This window comes from Branchiostoma floridae, chromosome 14 (genome assembly GCF_000003815.2).
Source record: "Branchiostoma floridae strain S238N-H82 chromosome 14, Bfl_VNyyK, whole genome shotgun sequence".
Taxonomy (NCBI): domain Eukaryota; kingdom Metazoa; phylum Chordata; class Leptocardii; order Amphioxiformes; family Branchiostomatidae; genus Branchiostoma; species Branchiostoma floridae.
Window position 1 is genome coordinate 14,845,054 of NC_049992.1, and position 19,736 is coordinate 14,864,789.

Sequence of the window (19,736 nt, forward strand, 5' to 3'; positions counted from 1 at the left end):
GGCATGGGTAGCGCCATGATGACTAATGACTCCTTTGAAGTCTGGTCCAAGGGTAGTTTCCAGTCAGCTATATGGCTCTTGCACATTGACTTACATGGACCTTACGCTGCACCATACATATTGCTGTTGAACGGAGTGCAGTGTCCTCAGCCATCTCATTAATCTTGTATCAACTCTAGTTAAGGAGATCCGTCACCTGTATGATCATACGCCATCAACAAAGTAATAGAAACTGATGTATTTGAAAATAGTGTATGGGAAATCTTTACGGCTACGTCTTTGGCTGGGGAAAGTTCGGGTGTATAATTGTGTTGAGGTTCGTAGAAGGCTTCACAACTGGTTTTATTATATTGCGTTATTCTGTGAGTGCGTATCTGTTTCTTATCAAACACGTGTGCTGGTGCAAGGCCAATGTTTGAAAGTACCGGACACGTTACCTACCAGAAGAGGTACTGAAACTAAGAAGGATTCCGGCAAAGGAGCATGTTACTGAGGGTACTATAATCATACACAGCTTCATTATCATTATCCAGGCTCCATCATCATCAGTATCATACACCAAAATGACATCCGTAGATACGACTTAAAGCTGGTTTTATTCTATCTCCCCTTCTTTAAATATATTTTATATATATATATGTTGCGAGCTTCCATATCTCTCATAGCGTTTTTAGTCTTTAATAGAAGGACCTCGTCCTCATTTCATTAGGTGTGATTTCAGCGTCCTAGGTTGCAAAAAGTCACACAAGGACAGATTGGAGAAAAAAATTGACTGGAGACAAAACACGTCAACAGATAGCGAAGTACGTGTCCTTGTTTGACTTGCTTACTGCAAAACGGACGTGATGTACATGAGGGACTTTGAGGAGCTCAATTTCATTGACAGTCAGGCACGTAACTACGAATACATCCGACACTAACGACTGTTTCTTACATTTCCTAATTTACAATTCAGTGACAAGTTGCCATGAATAGCTTGATGAGCATAACGACAGTGCAGGGAATCTAGCTGCGCCAAATGTTCCTGGTTGATTGCACCTGTGTGCGTCACATCGTCTTCAGGAATCTATACACTTGGCAATAGTTGCGATTTGGTTTTCAGGGCTGTTCTTCACTAAATTGCTCCCTTCCCTCTTGTGTAGTCATTGAAACTATCTGGTAATGCCTTTCAGTCTTTCCAAAGTGGTTAATATTGACGTTGGCCACAGAAGCACATCTGGAAAGCATTACACATAACGCTAAGAGCGCATCGAAAGCGGACCAAATGGAAAAGTACTCCTACGTCCGGGGGCCAAGTACGTAGAACTGACCATCACACGGGCGCCATACGTGGATCGTGTAATCTGGTGCAGATCCTTACTGTACATCAGTAATTGTTTTGGCCTCCGGCTGTTCAGTGAAGTGGCAATGGACAGGAGTTGGATGGAATAGAAGTGTTGACCAGGCAAATGCGTTTGGAAGCATCGGCACGGAAGAGCTTTTCATCGATCCACCATGATATCTGATAAGTACTGTCAGACTCGTCATAGTAATGGGAATATGGTCCCTGTTAGTCGTGTCAGGGCGTCATTGTCAGTGCGCTGAACTGGAAGCGGATGACAACTCCAGGCCGCAAAGCCTATTTGACCTAAGCTGCAGCATACCGTAAGCCAATACCTCTCATTGGCTGGGAGGCTTAGACAACCTTTGGGGAGGACGGGCTAAGCCCTGGAGTATACACACGTGATAATATTGACAACGTCTGATTGCTCTATGAACTCAGCCTGTCAGTGATCAGCTCGGCAGGAACAGGAGAGGCTAGCTGTACCCACCGAAGAGCTGAAACCTGCTACCGAGGACTTGAAATATGCTCGTTCATATTTCAAGGGCACATTCGATTTTCCACCGACCATCTGTTTTCGTTGCCGTGATCTGTATGTGGGCGATTCTCTTCGAGGGTAAGTACTTGATTTCGGTGTGCTTTGAAGGTCATGGGTGAAATTGGTGTAGAGCTGGAGATCTGATAGTTTGGTGATATAGCTCTGGGTATCAGTCTCCGTGCGCCGTGTGTTCATTCATAGACGAGACCATTGAAATGCAGTGCTTTATTCAATGGCACGGTGAAGCCTATATTTTGCAGCATGGTATTGGATTGATGACCGTATCTGGCAATCATCTGCTTGGGGATAGATCACTCGATATCTCTTTACTAATGAATGTATGCGTTATCGAAAAGATGGACAGAGTACCAGAACCTTCGCCATAATGATGAGACTTCCCCATGTTTGTTCGCATCCTACCGGCTTATATTTGTTCGCCCTTCCCAATAATAAAATGCTTACGAGAAGCAGCGATCAGATTTCGTCTTATTTGATTCGTAAGGTTGCCTCCGTTTGAATGAATTTCGTTTTCAAAAGAATTGCAATCAATGGTGTGTATATATTGCAGACTGTGCCTTGTTATCTATGAAAGCACAGATGGCACAGTTCGTGTTTAGTAAGATTTCGTTTAGTGTCCGAGCGTTAGGTTAATTGGCCGGCAGGATTTAGGAACTGGAGCGCGAGTATGTTTTGGATATAACTATACCGTGCATCCCGCATTCTGCTCGGCCAACTAAAGGACTGTGGAAATTGTTTGCCACAACCGGTACATGTAAAACAATAGCCTTTATTGCTTGTCACTTAGCAAGTGTAATTTCAAATTTTTTTTTTTCGTTTGTACTTCCAAAGTCTCTTAACCTTTTGTTGCGTTGGTAGAGCTTTTATTTCAAATGGCTGTGATATTTGACACGTTATCTATACATCTATTTATTAAAATCATTATTAAAATCTCCTGCAATACTCTTTGGTCCATATATCTAATAGTAGAGGATTCCGTTTGGAATCCTAAAATAAGTTTTCTTGGCTTATCCACGGTGATAAATGATAGTCTTTCCAAGTAAATAACTGGCGAATATTCCCAATGTGTGGAAGGGTTCACTCCTTGACTTTGTATCTGTACCACAGCACAATATTTCACCACGTATGAATGTCACCTGACGATTCGACTGATGGTAAATGTAGCATACCCCTGCAGACATAAAACCACGTTGGGCTTAGGAGGAAGGGAAGTAAAAGGGTACTTTAGAAAATATACTGCTTCCCTAGCACTAAATAATCCTCTACCAGATCATAAACATACATTATGAAAGTTCTACACAAGTATTACTAGTTGTAGAACGCTGGTTCAGAATGCAAAGTGTAAAATAAGGCGTAGTTTAGTAATCTAGGAATTGGAAGTGCATCCACGAGAGAGCGTGCTTTGTAGGGAAGGACTTCTTGCAAATTGACAGGATGATGTGTGACGAAATGAGTGAGGAACTTGGAAAAGGTAATTTCCGGGACGCTGAACCCCGATCGAATATTATGATATGTGTTTGCATCGTCGACAACTGTAAACTACATATATTCCAAGATATCATTCCCACTTAATGTGATAATTGATACGTTTCCAAAAAATTATTGTTTTGATGATCTTATTTGAACAGATCTTGGGGATGAATTTCTCATTAACGAGGCATGAAGTGATATTTGTGCGGGCTGCAATCTGTTGATAAGATATTTGATAGAGGGTTCGCAGAGTCTGGAAAATTGGTAGGGAGAGGTAACATATTTCACCTGTGATCCATTCACATCGGCGCTCTAGCGTTCCCTAATTGGTGTTATCCAAGCTCTGTAGCACCCTCTAGATGCGAGTTTCAGCTTCTAGGTCGATATTTCATACACTTGATACAGGACTCGCGAGATACCATCTACAGTTGGGAAATGTTGGAAGAGTATAACAGCTACGTTGTTTGGGGGACCTTCAGTTGCCCATTCCTTCATTCCTGATAAAAATCAACCAATGTATTGTAGACTACTAAAAAACAACTTAAAATCTGGATCAAAACCGAGCGAACATGATATATATGATGCATTGTCCAAATCAAAAGCGTGGAACAATTTGCTACTTCGGTTAGATTTCAGGTAAGTAATGAGTGAGTAATCAAAAGGGTGGAAGTTTGATGTATTGGAGACAGATTGCGCTCTTTAAGTACGTTCCTTCTACTTTTTTTCTCCCTGTCCTAACTCTTAAGAGGCATGGCGTGCTTACTTCAAACAGATTGCCACGCAGTCTGACAACTCAAGAAATATTACACCGAAGTAGGGATCTGCACGACTCTAAGGCGGCTTTACAATTTTACGAATTCATATTTTCAAGGACTAATGGGCTTTCTTGCAGTACTTACCAAGGACGAATATGTTTTTCTCCAGATCCAGAGGGAGAATATAATAGCATGAACGTTTGTTATATCTTTCTTTATCTACCACAACGAGTCCCTTACGGCTAACTCTTTACCATTCGAGATAACATCACCACGCAGAATGGTGATCCATAAAAAACTACGTCAATATTAGAATAACAACAAAGGCTTCAATCATACATGGCAATGCCGTGAAGATCTAGACTTTTTCCATTGTAGCATTCTGGTGTGTTCTTCACCTTGAAAAGCCAGAAAAACGTCTTGTGTGCCAGAACTGATGGAGGTCAAACCCGTTGCCATTTCGGGTGTATGGACCAACAAAGGTCCATCATGAAATTCTCAGATCCCGTAATGGGCTATTTGCGGCTCATTCAGCAGGAAATGATGTATGAGTCTTATAGATGAAAACTGGATCGTGGCAGATCAGCTTGTGTAGCCAATTTCCGTTAAACTGTGTCTCAGGTGAGAACATGTTCAAATTATTGCAAGGGCACAATGAATTGCAGTTAAGATCCGGTATGTCACGTAAAGAACAACAGATATTCTATAGGTCATTTATTATGTCAGGTGGTTAACAAAGCTTTCTATGAATAAAATACCCCCATAGGCATTCGTGGTAAGACTCTACCAGTCTCTTCATGTAGCTGGGAATAGTAGATAGTAATGGATACACATTTGTATTAGGCTCCATATGTTACTGGGAATGTTATAAATTGGCCATATAGGCCGATGACACTTCAAAGGAGTTAGGCCGACCAATATAGGGAAAAATCGCACTTTTTTTTCTTGTTTGGGGCCTGCCAAATTCCTTGTCGTGTTATCTGGCTATTTGTTTATTTCAACCATTTAATTTCCAGTTACATATGGGCTAACATCTTAGGCATGCACTGATTCTCCACTCCCCCGCACTCACTGTCACTTTGTTAAATATAGCATTTCAACGTCAATTTTGATAGATATGCGTAACATATGTATGCATGTCTTACAATATCACAGCAATCAGTGCACATTTGATTATCCTGGTTTTGGGTGGCATTGAAGCCATTAGTCTTAATGAATTATCAATCACTTTTACATGGGGCAATTTAATATGTACATATATCGGAATATCGCAGACGCGTGTAAGTCTAATTCAAACAAAGCTTCATATAATTGCTGTGAACTTTAAAGGTTTGTACAAAAAATTATCAGACTATGATTAATTTCAAGGTAAGAGATACTGATAGCTTTAGCTGTAATGGTTTGCAAATGTATAGTATATAGGATTTCATTGGTAATAGCTCGCTCATGCAAAGAGAGAGAGAATCGGTTAAACATAATGATAAAACTTACGATGCGCAGTGGGTTACCTAGTCCAGAACGTTTGCACATAAGTAACATTGAACGCAATTGAATCCTAAATAAAAGTAACCAAACGTAGAACTGAAACAGAACCAATTATCATAATATTTGCAATGTCTATATATTACGTTTGCTTTAAAGAAAATGATGTAGTTAAATTCGGGATTCCATCTGTTCTTGTATAGTGGCAGTGACTGGTGAAGCATATCACGTTTTCTCTAGGCTTCAAGCATCTGCCAACATCCGAAAACACCGCCCACACACTATTAGCAATTAATGGTCGGCTGGGCTGGTCCAGCATTCAGGCATTCCTTGTAAAGTACACATTCCCCAATGTCACATTTCCTGGAGAGGCAAGTACAATTAGGATGGTAGCGAAGACAATCTAGAACCCTTGAAGGACCGGGAGATTTACAATGTAATGTCTGAAGATTAAGAAGATAACGACTTGCAACTTGTGTGTGTGTGTGTGTGTTAAAATAGGATAGTGGCAGAAAATAACGTCTAAATAATTGCAATCGGTCTGTTTAGCAACTCTCATCGACTTTGCTTCAGTGATCGTGTTACGCACGTGGTGTACATGTATTTATGACAGTAGCTTTACACCTATAGAGCTCTCGTCAGCTTAGTTTGCAACAAAAGCCTTCTGGGTATCGTTAAAACATTTCACGTTGAGAATGTAGTGGACTTTGCGTGTGTATTGACTTTTCGTGTATTGGTGTGTGTCTTTCTTCAAAGGGGTTGTCACAATGATATACCGACCGTTGGGCAACAAAAATCGCCTGTGTGATATTCTCCGGACTCATGGTACAAGAGTCCTCCGATAAGACCTGTAGCATTACTATGCTGAACATTGATTGACAACGGAACATAAATTGATCCTGCCATTTATACGATAAATACTTAACCAAGACCCAATTGTCTCTTATAAATGAATTAATACGGTTTCCCTTTTGAAAGTATGTACACGGATAACACGAGATCTCTTTTTGAGTTTCTGATCACATAGAAGTTGTGTTTTTTTCTTTGTCGAGATTATCTCAAATTCCATTCAGGGCGAATACAAAAACGCATTTTATGAGCTATGCTTTCACTTGCGATACTTGCGTCCATTGAAGTGTGTAATAAATCCAGGACGGTTCTTTCACTCCTCAACGTAATAGCCCAATTCATCATCAAGTCAACACATTCTCAATGGAGCAAAAACAGTTTTAAGATTTGTTGTCTGCATGGCAGTGAATGTGTTCGGGGATTTTTGGTCAAGATATTGGATTCTTTATATAAGCATTGATATTGGATGCAGCAAAATCATGTTGCAAAGGTCCATAAAGTTCTGATTGATACATTATCATAGTAGTCCCAAAAGTAAAATTTGACTCTCATATAAATTACGTACGCTCTGATGATAAAAAAAATATAAGTTAGTTACGAACATCATCAGAACATGGGTCAATGTAAATAGAAATATTTAAAAAGTCAGTTGTAAATTTGCCTTATCGCTGTACTGCCTTCTATTTGCTGATGCTGAGCCTTCAATGACCCTTGCAGCGCTGCATGAACAAGTTTATTTCCATCAAGCTGTATGATGAGTTGCACAGGCACGTCTGAGTCATACGAAATATAAACAGCCCCTGTTTGATGAGATGACAGGGTATGTATGTGAACAAATGAAATCTGGACCCCAAAGAGCAGGTAATGCTCCAGTCCTGACCTCAATCTCCAATGGAGCCGTCTACCTGACAATCTCCTATTCCACCAGTTTGACACAAGCAATGAAAATTGCCACCGGGTAGACAAGATAAATGGTGCCTTTTGGACATGTGTTGTTATTGATGTTTTTTGTAAGATTCTGCAACAGATTTACTATTCAAATGGCCCTTACTTTTCTCACAGGAAATGTCAATCAACGAAGAAAACAGGGCCGGTTATCTTTATTCATCAAGTAGCATTACGTGTGGACTAAATGTATTGAAAATGGGTTCTGAAACGTACGAATTCAAAGACCTACATCAATGACAATTTATTGTGAAGGTCTGTATAAAAGGGAAATATGTATGGCTATTCGTATGGCATGTAATATTTTGCGCACGTCAAGCCTTTCAAAAACTGCTGGTACAACCTACTATTCTTCACTTGTTTCTCTTCTCCTACCCGTCTTGAAGTTTGTACATCTATACCCCTGTTGTCTGAAACTAAACACTAAAGAAACTTAAGAAAACCTCGCCAATATTCTCGTCTTCCTTTTCAAGTCTGGAATACACATTATGAAAACCAGCTCAGGTGAAAGAAACATTATCTGGCTCAGACATCTGACAAAACATAGTGCCCATCCGTCGCGGACCAGTACATCAGGATTATGTCTCGGTAGGCAGGAATCCTAAATCAGCTCGCCAGATTACCATAGATCCTCTGATATGCGGGTTACGTGAAGTTGAAGGATTGCGAGTCGCAGTTGCTGACTTTTACCAGTTGCTGTGAGAGGGATTGTAGCTGGGTATGTGACAGTCATTCCTTGAGGCCAGTTTTAAAACATTGCGTTCATTTCAATATTAGTAACCTTACTGCTCCGAGAGAACGCTCATGGAGATAAATCAGTGAAATGGGATGGTTATGCATGGAATTATACTTGTGGTCAGGTCCCACTGTCCGTATAGACAATCGCCCTTGCTCCCTCCGCGTCAGATTCCAGACAGAGGTGTTAGCACAGAGGAGCCGAAGTGAGAAAGGACACACAATCAATAATCATTTGCGGCTTTGTGAATCCGAACGGATCGATCAATGACGTTGTCAAGTCTCGTGAGGGCAATGAGGGCTTATTTGACCATACGCGCGCTGATGCCCACCTCTTAGCAGTCCGTACCAAAGACGGATTGTCTGATGTCACGGCAGAGATACTGGACTCAGTAGAAGAGCTCTGGTACTCAAACCCTTTGCCACATGGGCGCATTGATTCCTTTATGGTTACTTCATCCATTTGCAAAGGAACTCAAAGTCAAGTATAAAAATTATCTTCTAAACCTGTCTTTGAGAAAGGAAGTCAGCTGTTGATTCCTCTATGGTTACTTCATCCATTAGCAAATTTTGGATGAAGTAACCATTTTGGATGAAGATTTTGCACTACAGACAAGGGCGTATCTGTTCCAAATCGAATCCCTTTTAACTTAAGGCCTTCTTAGAAAAGAAAACCCGTATAGTCATGATGGGTACACATATATGGACGATAATATGGAAATTTTCCAATGTTTTAGTACGGTATTTTATGCATAAAGTATGAAGGAATCGAGTCCGATGCCTATGCACTAGTAAGGCCAGTAGGCCTAAGTAAATAGTTAATATTTTAAGAATCTAAAAATACGCAATTAGCCCTGTGGTTGCAATGTACTTTCAAGGCTGATATCTTTTAACATAATAAATCATTCTATTATCAATTCCTTTCCAAATAACAAGGAATCGTGTAAATGTCAAAGCAATATTCTGTGATATATGAATAATCGATCGATATCTGTCATATATTCGCCATGGTGATTCTCCAAATGACAATGAAGTAGCTGATCCAAATGATCGATATATTCTAAAGTACACAAATTGTACACAAAACATTGTAAAGTAGGAATGATTACTTTCTGCATATTTACATAGTCGCCATATCCCACTGCATGTATCAACGGCGAGACTGGCATTTAAACAATTTATTCCCTACGTCTTGAAATATCAAAAGTCAATATTTTGTATATAAGCTGCTAAAAGTAATGGAAAAGAAATTGAAACAGATTATTGGCACAGTTATCGCTGCCAATTGAGGTGTAAGTAGAATTATGCTGTGACAAAACAGGACATCGTACAATTGTAACCGAATACGAATTTTATTACTTAATCCCATGTTGTTATAGCATGCCAATTAATGAGTTGCCGTGCCAGCTACGGTAAAATTTTACATGTGTATAATCATAGTGATATTATAAAGTAGATGACGTCTTTTTATATTCGCCCCCTGTTACTATCTTTGCTTTTTTGTTTACTTCATCTGAGAGGCAGTAACTCTTAGATAAAAGCTTCAAACTTATCACTTAGTATTTTTTCCTGAGTGCATCGGAAATACGTACTTAAATGTATACAATGATGATTGCTCCGAGTATGTTGCCAAATGACTACTATCTTACTTTTGTGCATCCTAGTCATAAGCTACTGTTTCTAGTCGATTTTGCTTAAAAGACTATAGAATTCATGTTAGAAACATAAGGAAAGTTGACATCGGTGGTATGAGACTGAACGGGCACTCCCTTCCCCTTCAAAACTTGCTGCTTATTAAGCGTCCCTGAGTGAATTTCGCGTTACCAAGCAATCATCGTATATCGTCTGCTTCTCGTTTCTGTGGGACTTTATCGACAATCTTAAATGAGTATGAAATAACCATTACACTCCGCAGAAAATATCCATCTTTTCTACCAATTGGGAATTGATTGTTTTTCAATTTCCGTCGAATTTTCAGCTACGCTGACTTTATCGTTTCCTACACAGTTCGATCAGATACCCGTGGCGACTTGGGGAGATTTTCCAGGCCCTGCTTCCTACCTCTTGATGAGAACATGACTGTCAAGAACAGCGAAGTCGTAAATAACCAGGAAATACATCAAGACGAATGAAGACCAAAGCTTGCATGCCTCGGTGTTGGAATCTTAATTTACTTTCTGATGTGTGCATGGTTTTGGCATAATTTTGAACCTCTTTAGCACATTACAACGATGGGACTGCATAGTATCGTGATTCGGTCGGCAAGCACTGGAGAAGTGGCGTATCAAAATGCATGGCAATATAACAAAATGCATCGTTCAAGATGATAAGGCATATGATTTGATATACCAATTTGTGGCAAAATCTTCCAGGCTTACGCAACGGTAAAGGGTGACTGGGGTCAAATCTAATATCAATTATATGTTATAACCATCATATGAATCAATATATCATGTCATAAATCATACCAGAGGCATGTCGGAAATGATTTCAGGGTTGTAACAATTTTGGTGCACTTTGTGTAGGATAAACGGCCCTTGTGCCAATTTTCTTCCGAAACTGAGAATCGTCTGATCATGATTTGATTTTCGTTCTCTGGCAGCTTTTCAGCAAGGTGTAGTCATCTGGCAATATCCTTAAACAAGGGTGCTGAGAAATGTTTCATGATCTGTCACTACTGATTTGTACCCGTGCTTTGCAGCGGAGCTAGAATATCCTCTCCTGTTTGCGAAGCCTGGGCTTGGAATTCCAAGGTGCGCGGCTATTCTCCAAAGCCTGGACTGACAAGGAAGACATTCGACTTATCTTTGTCTAAAAAATGACGATTAGTTATTGCTGTCTAGAAGCATTTGTCTAATATGTAGATGATTTTACTTATAGTACAGATAAAAATCAGAAAAATTCTATGAAGATAATTCTATTTTCTTGACTTAGATTGCACATTCGAATTCCGTTTGTTTTTTCTGTAGTGTAGTTGATAGATCTGCGCTGGCATGGCGAAAAAGCGTGGTACGTGACTTTGCTTTGGCATTTCTATCAACTGTACGTAAGGTTCAAGGATGGTATGCTTTTGATTTGTATGGCTCTGGGCAATACTCCAAAATTCTGATATTGCATTTCTCTTCCATACCATTTTCAGAATCAGATAACAAAGCAAAAGTCATTTTTGAAGTGTGCCAGACTAAAGTCCGGAGCCAAGACGCCGTAAAGAATCGAAATAAGATCTTTATTTTACCCACATCAGATCATACAGGATCAAGCCGAATAAAGCAGACGGGTACTTACCGTACGTAAGTATCTACACAAATATGTCCATAAAGGTAACGGGTAGAAGCTTAGTGAATGGTATTACATTCCAATATGAGGAGATTAGTTGACGCTCATACCTTGTCTCGACTATAACCATATGGGCCACCATTATCCAAAAATACCCGGGGCGCCCAGTGCTATATGAAAGGCCGGGACTTTAAATGGGCGTAGTCTGGTCCATTTATTTGACCTTCAAGGCAACCAATCTTAGAAATATGCCATTATATCCTTCGTTCCATAATCTCAATATCCTATAACTGTGGCAAAAATGGTCGAAAGTACAGGAAATGTGTATGAAAACCTGATATTTCAGAACAACTGCTCATAATGTAGTTCTTTATAATATAGTCTGATCCATCTATTAGACCTTCCAGGATAGCGTTCTTGGAAACATACCATTGTATTATCCATAAGCCCAATATTATCCTATAAACAGTGAAAATGGTCAGAAGTACAGGAAACGTAGCTCAAAGCTAACTGTTTCAGAACAACTGCTCAAAATGATGATGGGCTATTACTGGGAAAACCACATCGCCATGAATAGTTACTACCAAGCTACTTCAATACAGAAATGTATATGACCATCAACAGAATAGCCAAAATGCACATTTGGATAACCTTAACCACAAAAAGGCATAGCTTATTATGTTATGCCTATTAAATCAACATTGCAGCTGTGGAAACGATTAAAAACAAACTTTTCAGTATCACAAATCAATATGAAAGATCTAAATATTATCAACCAACTATGCATGACATCAGGCTGCTGCGCAATCTCTATTCCACATACAAGTTTGCTAGGCGTGCAATCGTACCCAATGAGAACTTTGTCTTGCACCGACAGATGTTGCTTATTAATATGGGCCAATATGTGCTCAATACACATTTATGTTCTTAATACTCATTACGTTCCGCAGAAATCCATATTGATTTTAATGGCATATCATATCCAGGGCTGCTGTTTCAGAGTCAAACGTTATAGAATCTACGTAATCCTGGAAGAGCTAAGCCAAATTTCGCAATATACCGTCAGTTAAGGGAAGTGGCATCTACCCTTTGTCCAAAACCCATCCTAAAACAGGCCTGAAGTCGATGTGAATTCGAATTACTCATAAAATCAAGTTAACCATGCAAAATGTTAACTCTTGCCGTTTGAAGTTTTTTTAATGCAAAGCTCCCTAGGTAACTGCCAAGCAGTGATGGAAGCTTTCTCAACCGTTGTAATGGGCATTCTATTCATCCTCTAAACCTTAACAGCACATTTAAGTACTCTTGTACTTCCCGCTGTTCACAGCGGGGTCATATAGTTCTACGTACTCAGGTGTTTTTATTATCTTTTTGGGTGCACGTCGTTGTTTGGTATGTAATCAGCTACAGATGTGAAGAGAATCTGTATGTCCCTTCCTACCGGAGAGAAATCATCTAATATACATACATACATACACCTCAGGCTAGCATGAAATTGCCCCAATTCCCTCGACATTTTTGATAAGGGTAACCAGAATTTGATGAAGTGGAGCCATCTTTCACTCAATCCCCGTCGCCCTGTGGTTAACTGCGTAGACCCTGGGTTTAACCGCATTATCATCGCGACGTGCATCATGGTCGCCTCTACCAACCGGCACTGGCCTTTGGAGTGTCTTCATTGTGAGTGTCCGAGCACACGAGTTAGGTCTTGGAGAAATGTAAATACGATTATCAAGGTGCGGGATAAGAGAGAGCGTATATCGATTTGCGTTCACCCGTCCTCCCAAAATGCCGACAGAAATGTCAGGCAGGTTGAAAGAATTGCTATAGCATTTGTTGAGCTGGGAGGGTTGGGAGCTGGAAATGCCACTGCTTGCAGTACGGACTGAAATAACGTTGACCTGGACGTCAAACTGGTTTCAATCATAGCCAGCTGGAATGGCAGTGCCCAACGTCTCTCATTGGCGTGTGAGCCACAGAAACATCTGGGGAGAAGTGATCCTGATAACACCAGGCATCCCTGATATCCAGTGACGTTCACTTACATCCAGGCACTCTCCGAGCGAGGCAGGTCTACAGAGGGTCTCCTCTTCGTGGCGAGGGGAACCACAACACAAGGCACGGGCGAGAATGAAAATGTCCATCATCAGCGGGCGAAAAATTGCACAGCCCGACACTTCATGCCTGAGATCCTCCATCGGATCATCATTTTTCAGCGCTCTGGTCTGCATTTGGCCAATTCTCTGGATGGGTGAGTGTCGTATTCTCTGATTTCACACTGGCGGGATAGCGGTATTTTTCATAAGGTTATTTTTGCGGCACCTGGATCGGTTTGACAGCATTAGCACACTTGTCGAATTATAAAATTATGCACCAATGCTGTTTTTAAGTGGTCGTACATATCTTTCGTTGATGCCCACATTTTTATCATTGACTTACGTTAGGCGTGGTGCAGTGAGAGAGGACTTGAAATTTATGCCATCGGGACACACGGTGTGCTTGTTCTTGATACATATAAAAAATAGGGGCAGGGGGATAGTTCAGCATTTCACACATGCAACATTGATATTACTACGGTTTGCTGAGCACTCAGAGCAAGTGGACTCAGTTACTTGAAGTAATGAATCGCTCAAGGCGATATTCTGCGGTATACATACATACATGTTTGCGTGTATTCACTTCGTCTACGTGTGTTCACCTTGTTTTGGCTACTTGCCATCTCTACTGTAGTGTTTTTAAAAGCCGTATAGCGTGAGGACCAGCCACCGTGCAAAATCCGAAGTGAAATTTCTTTTGCGCTTAAAGTTGTTGGGCGAAAAAACTGACTGGAGCTTATATTACTTAACAGTTTTATCATCTTAGGCATATTTTCAAACTCGACTTTATCATCTGGATACAATTTGGTATCTTGGTCAGTACAGCAGCATCAAGTCTTTGTCACTTACGTGAAAGAAGTAAGTTACGACCATTCGGGATGAGATGTGGTTTATGTTTCAGAGCCGAGGCCCTCGTATCATTTGTTACCTAAAACCACACACAGTACATATTTATGAAGCTTCAAACAGACCTATTGACATGCAAAAATCACATCTATTCTATTGCCATATAAATTGCGATTAGGACATGTGACTATAAAGAAACATTAGTGTTTATATGATGGATTGCCACGAGTTCGGTAGACAGATGCTCCATGTGACCTTTTTTCTGTGTTCTGCTATTATGCTCTTACTTTTCTTCACGCCATATGCGCGCTGTCTGTCTAATGACCGATGATCGTAATTTATATCGGAATATAAAGAATTCCCCGAGGAACAAAAGTGTGGTCCAAAATGGGGGGAGTGATATTTTTCTGCAGCGTTACTAATCCTTCTTTTGCGCTGCCAACAGTATCGGATTTTTAAGAGGCTATGATTTGTTTCGGTCAAAATTTAATTAGGAAGATTATGGAGGTAGGTTGCCACTAAAAGGTCAATCAGGGAAGAAAAAAGGTCGTTTTCGTTTCTCTCATTTACGACTGGGACAGGCATTTCAGACGGTGCCTCGTTTATCGCAAGACCGGAGTAGGTGGGTGATAAATGAAGATGAAGCTTGAAAAGTCACATAATACCCAAAGGACTGACCCCAATCTCTATCGGAGGTCTACTACGTACCGTTCTGTACTGCAGCAACTTGACACAAGGAGAAAGAATTACTTTCTGGCATGACAAGATAATTTGCACATTTCGAACACCTGCTGTTTCAAATGGTAGCGTTGCTCTTTACGAGCCCTCTGGCCTTTAAGAGCGGATTGATACTATTCATGATGAGAGTTCGGCCATATAGGTAACACTTTGGTAATATATTTTGTAGTACCGCTGTGCGGTAAGTCGGAATGTAAAACTTTTACGTATCGTTTGGTTACAGATATATGGGTTTCATAAAACAGGGTGAATTTCGTTAAAGCAATGTTCACGGTGCATATACATAAGTTTCCTTTTTTGTTGTTGAATGTTGTCACGAGCGTAAGCACATCAAATTCGGTAATTTTTTATGCTGGCTTCTACACAAAGCTATTTAGTATGATGCTCTAAACAACACACTGAAGAGTGACACTGAATTGACCAAGCAACTCAAAAATTACTTATCTTATTTAATTTGCAAAAATAATCATAATCTGAACAATGTTTGGATTTACGTTAGGAGTCTTTACTATCTAAATACAGTAGCTCTACACAGCTTCTGCTGATGGACAGGGATATAGTATTGAAAGCAGATTCCAGAAACTAAGTCTATAAAGCAGTTTGTCGACTTAGATACATACCCATCCTCTCATAGAGCCATTGCAGTTAAGCTGGCCGTAAACCCGTTATATATTTATCCCCAAGCCTGGTTGTGATAGTAAAGAGATCTTTGTCTCTGATGGAATGACCAAGATTGGAATGATAAATAAAGAGTGGAAAGTCCTCAGGGGCCATTAAAATGCAATCCTGCACACCATCCCTTCCTCTTCATCGCACTCTGGGTCAATTTTAGCTGAGTGCAGTCGTCAATAACTTTCTTTACCTCCACAATAAGCCCCTCTTACACTCTATATTTGGCGCTGCGAGGCAGTGCTGTTAAGGAATCTGATGCTGAAAAAGGCCTGTAATAGCGAGCAATTGCAACAGTCATTCCCGGAGATGAAACACTGGTCTGTGAGCTATTCTTATCCACACAGACAGTAATGACGGTTTTATGACCATCAGCGGGGTAGGACTTACAAAAATCAATATGTCGATTGCTCTAGCCAAAGGCATCACATGTTGGAAACACCTACGCTATCTAAATTGTCTGTATTTTCAACTTCCTTAGCCATTTTTCTGTCCAGGATTTCAACAATTCACTTAGTTTTTTTTTGTTTTTTTTTCCGACAGATCAGCAGGAGGGGACCTGAATCGTGTAGAGGCCGATTTTTTTATGATGCTTAATATTGACGTTCAGCCATAGCCTTTTACGACACAATTCAAAGTTAATACAAAGCACTTTTATTGATTACCTTATGGACTGATTGGGAGAAAGTACGACCTATATATATGATGTAGTGTTCATATTCATACTCTCTAATGGGACATTGTCTTTTGCCATCGGAGATCTTGTTTTTGCATTTGTTTCACTCAAATATCAGTAATCCTATGTTAAGAGTAGATTGCTAAGCCTTAACTTCATAACTGTAATATCGTGCAAAATATAAAAGTATAAAGTAAAACAAAACAAAGCAGGAAATATTTACATCTATGAAAATCCTTGCGGACTTTGCAAAATTGCTTGGTCGCAGGACGGTCGTAGCGAGGTCACAGATTTTGTTGAATATGGATGTAAGCGATGGAGACAAGTTGACGGCTTCATCACTAAAAGTTGCTCTAATTGTGTGTAGCATCACTTCAGAGTACCACCTCGTTCCTTAACTTTAGAATAACTTTGTGGTTGTGCCTTGGCAAATATGCTTGCTTCCGTGACAAGTTACCAGTAACAGCCATTTCTAGCGACCGACGAGTGATTTTCCAAATTGAATATTTAATTATGGTCTTGATATCAGGAACACATAATGATACATGATCACCTAAATTATCAGAGTATTTGAGAGAAACTAGCTGAAACTTTGAATGCTGAAAGAACAACTAATGACATTGCATGCATTTTCTGCTTTAACATTATGTCTGTGCACCTCTCCCAGGATTTTCTTTGATATTTTGATATTTAAAAGACGTTGCCCGATGGAATGAATATACATTGAATTTACCTGCCCAAACATCAAAATAAGACGATGTGTCCATTAGTACAAGCTTAGGGTATACTTGATATACCCAGAAAATAAAGTGAGGGTAAAGGGGAAAATGGACAAATGGCTACATCACAAATGAGACAAAGGTTATTCAAGACAAATATCATGTACCCTTTAACGAACGACATAGCTGTTCGAAAAGACAGCCAACTTGTATGTAAATTTTATTACCAGAAACCAAACATATGGCGTTTACGTTTTGGGGGAAACGATGCTTGTGTTTAAAATTGTGAAGTTTTGGAATGTTCTGCCAACTTACGTTTAGACTGTTTACACATAATCAATCTAAAACAATGCTTAACTAGCCTTAAGGCTTTAAAAAGCTAAATGTTTATAGACTTTAAATTCTATGCATTATCGCCCTCTAAACTATTTGTATATCTGTGTTAGCATATTCATATGTCATTTGGTCCTGAATCCTTGATTATAACCCTGTAAAAACTGGAGAATATCACAAATAAAGAAATCTAAGAATTTACTTTCGTAGACACCAGATGCCTATAGCATCAGTTCAGAGCTTATGGTGGCTCACGAAGAAGAAAAAGGGGAGCAAGGTCACGGATAAACGAAACAGTATTCCTCCGACATCCAGCAAAGGCTAATGCCATCCATTTTCCAGTGAAAGGGTGAGGTAGGTCACAGCAGTGAGTGGCAGCATACTGCCCCGGCACAGCATTAGAAGTACATTCTTTTGGCTGACAATTTAAGCCCCAAACATTGGATAGGCCGGAGCTCAGCGATTTGAAAATAACTAAGACGCGTGCCAACAAGAGTGCCCTATTGACTCTGTTATAATGATATCAAAATTATGATATTATGGCGCATCTCTGTAAATCTAGAATTAAGCTACAAGGTACCCGTTGCAGTAAATATATTTATATTATTTATATAACGTTATTACTATATCTTTTAGTTTCAGTTTGCTTGTTTCACCAGGACATATGCGTAGCGGTTTTCGTTCAATGTTTATTGGGGGATAAACCTGACATAACATAACATGCTCATCATATGAACAGGAAATGTCGACGGGCGCGATCACATAAGTCGTACGATCGCTAATTTTGGGCATTCTGAGGACAAAAATGTCCTCCTGCAATGTTCAAATGCCTTGGCACACAAAATGCTGTTCGGATCCAAGTAGGTGGTTGGTTCTGTCACCACCTGCTTGAAAATCCCATGACATCAAAATCGTTCGACAATCGCACGACCTATGTGATCGCGCCCTAAGATAAACAAAGAGTCTCAGGTAAGTAGGAATTGTACGTATCTTATAAAATGAACAATGCAAGTAAATCAACATGGTGTGTTGTGTGTTTGCCCAGATGTTGGCATTCTCTACCACCGCTGCTGGTGACGTAAACTATTCTGAATATGTTACTGGTAACAAAAACCATGTTGGAGATGTTGCTGGTGACCTAAACTATGTTGAAATGTTGCTGGTGACCTAAACTACGAGGGGCGTGCAATAAGTAATGGTCCTGACCCATTTCCCATAGCAGAAGATTAATGAAACTTGGCACAGATATTAGTCATTTTCTTCATAGGAATCACCCAGAGTTATGCATTTCTCCCATCGTTTGATGCAGCTCTGGACACCGTTTTTGTAGGACACCCCAGGTTGGTCCTCCCACAGTTGCCTGATCAATGGCAGAAGAGGGACGACCAAGTCTGGGAGCTGTTTCCACAGACTTCCGGCCACGTTTGAATTCAGGATGCCAGCGTTTTACAAGGCCATATGATGGGGCATCATCACCATAAGTTTCATTTATTTCATCAAAAGTCTTCTTTGGTGTGCGTCCTTTCAAATACAAAAACCGGATCACTGCGCGACACTCAACTTGTTCCATTTCACACCTGGTCCATTTCGCACCTGACTAAGTTCAGACACCAGTAAATCAGAAACCACAATTAGTTCAGAGCTGTCTTTTGCAACATAACCCATAGAGATATGAATCATTACACATACAAAATTTCATTTAGATCAGACGACTGAAAGTGGGTCAGGGCCATTACTTCTTGCACGCCCCTCGTATGTTGGAGATGTTGCTGGTGACCTAAACTATGTTGAAATGTTGCTGGTGACCTAAACTATCTTAAATATGTTGCTGGTGACCTAAAGTATGTTGAAATGTTGCTGGTGACCTAAACTATGTTGAAATGTTGCTGGTGACCTAAACTATGTTAAACATGTTACTGGCGACCTAAACTATGTTGAATATGTTACTGGTGACCTAAACTATGTTGAATGTGTTATAGGTGACCTGAACTAAGTTTAATATGTTACTGGTGACCTAAACTATGTTTAAATTTGCTGCTTGTGACCTAAACTATGGTGAATATGTTGTCGGTGACCTAAACTATGTTGAAATGTTGCTGGTGACCTAAACTATGTTAAATATGTTGCTGGTGACCTAAACAATGTTGAAATGTTGCTGGTGACCTAAACTATGTTAAAATGTTGCTGGTGACCTAAACTATGTTAAATATGTTGCTGGTGACCTAAACAATGTTGAAATGTTGCTGGTGACCTAAACAATGTTAAAATGT

The 19,736-nt window shown here is 40.0% G+C and overlaps 2 protein-coding genes across 3 annotated transcripts in view; one reads left to right on the forward strand and one right to left on the reverse strand.

Annotated features, from left to right (window-relative positions):
• The window catches only part of LOC118429936 (limbic system-associated membrane protein-like), an 83,512-nt gene that overhangs the window by 37,647 nt on the left and 26,129 nt on the right, over positions 1-19,736 (reverse strand). The gene's annotated exons all lie outside the window — the stretch shown is intronic.
• Positions 868-19,736, forward strand: part of LOC118429929 (hemicentin-1-like) — a 39,428-nt gene continuing 20,559 nt past the window's right edge. The window contains exon 1 of one of the 2 annotated variants that reach the window (XM_035840570.1): positions 868-1,937. In XM_035840570.1, coding sequence (XP_035696463.1) covers positions 1,847-1,937 — 91 coding nt within the window. In that variant the 5' untranslated portion in view covers positions 868-1,846. Of the gene's footprint in view, positions 1,938-13,049; positions 13,641-19,736 lie in introns of those variants that run through there. The other variant, XM_035840568.1, reaches the window with a different exon arrangement.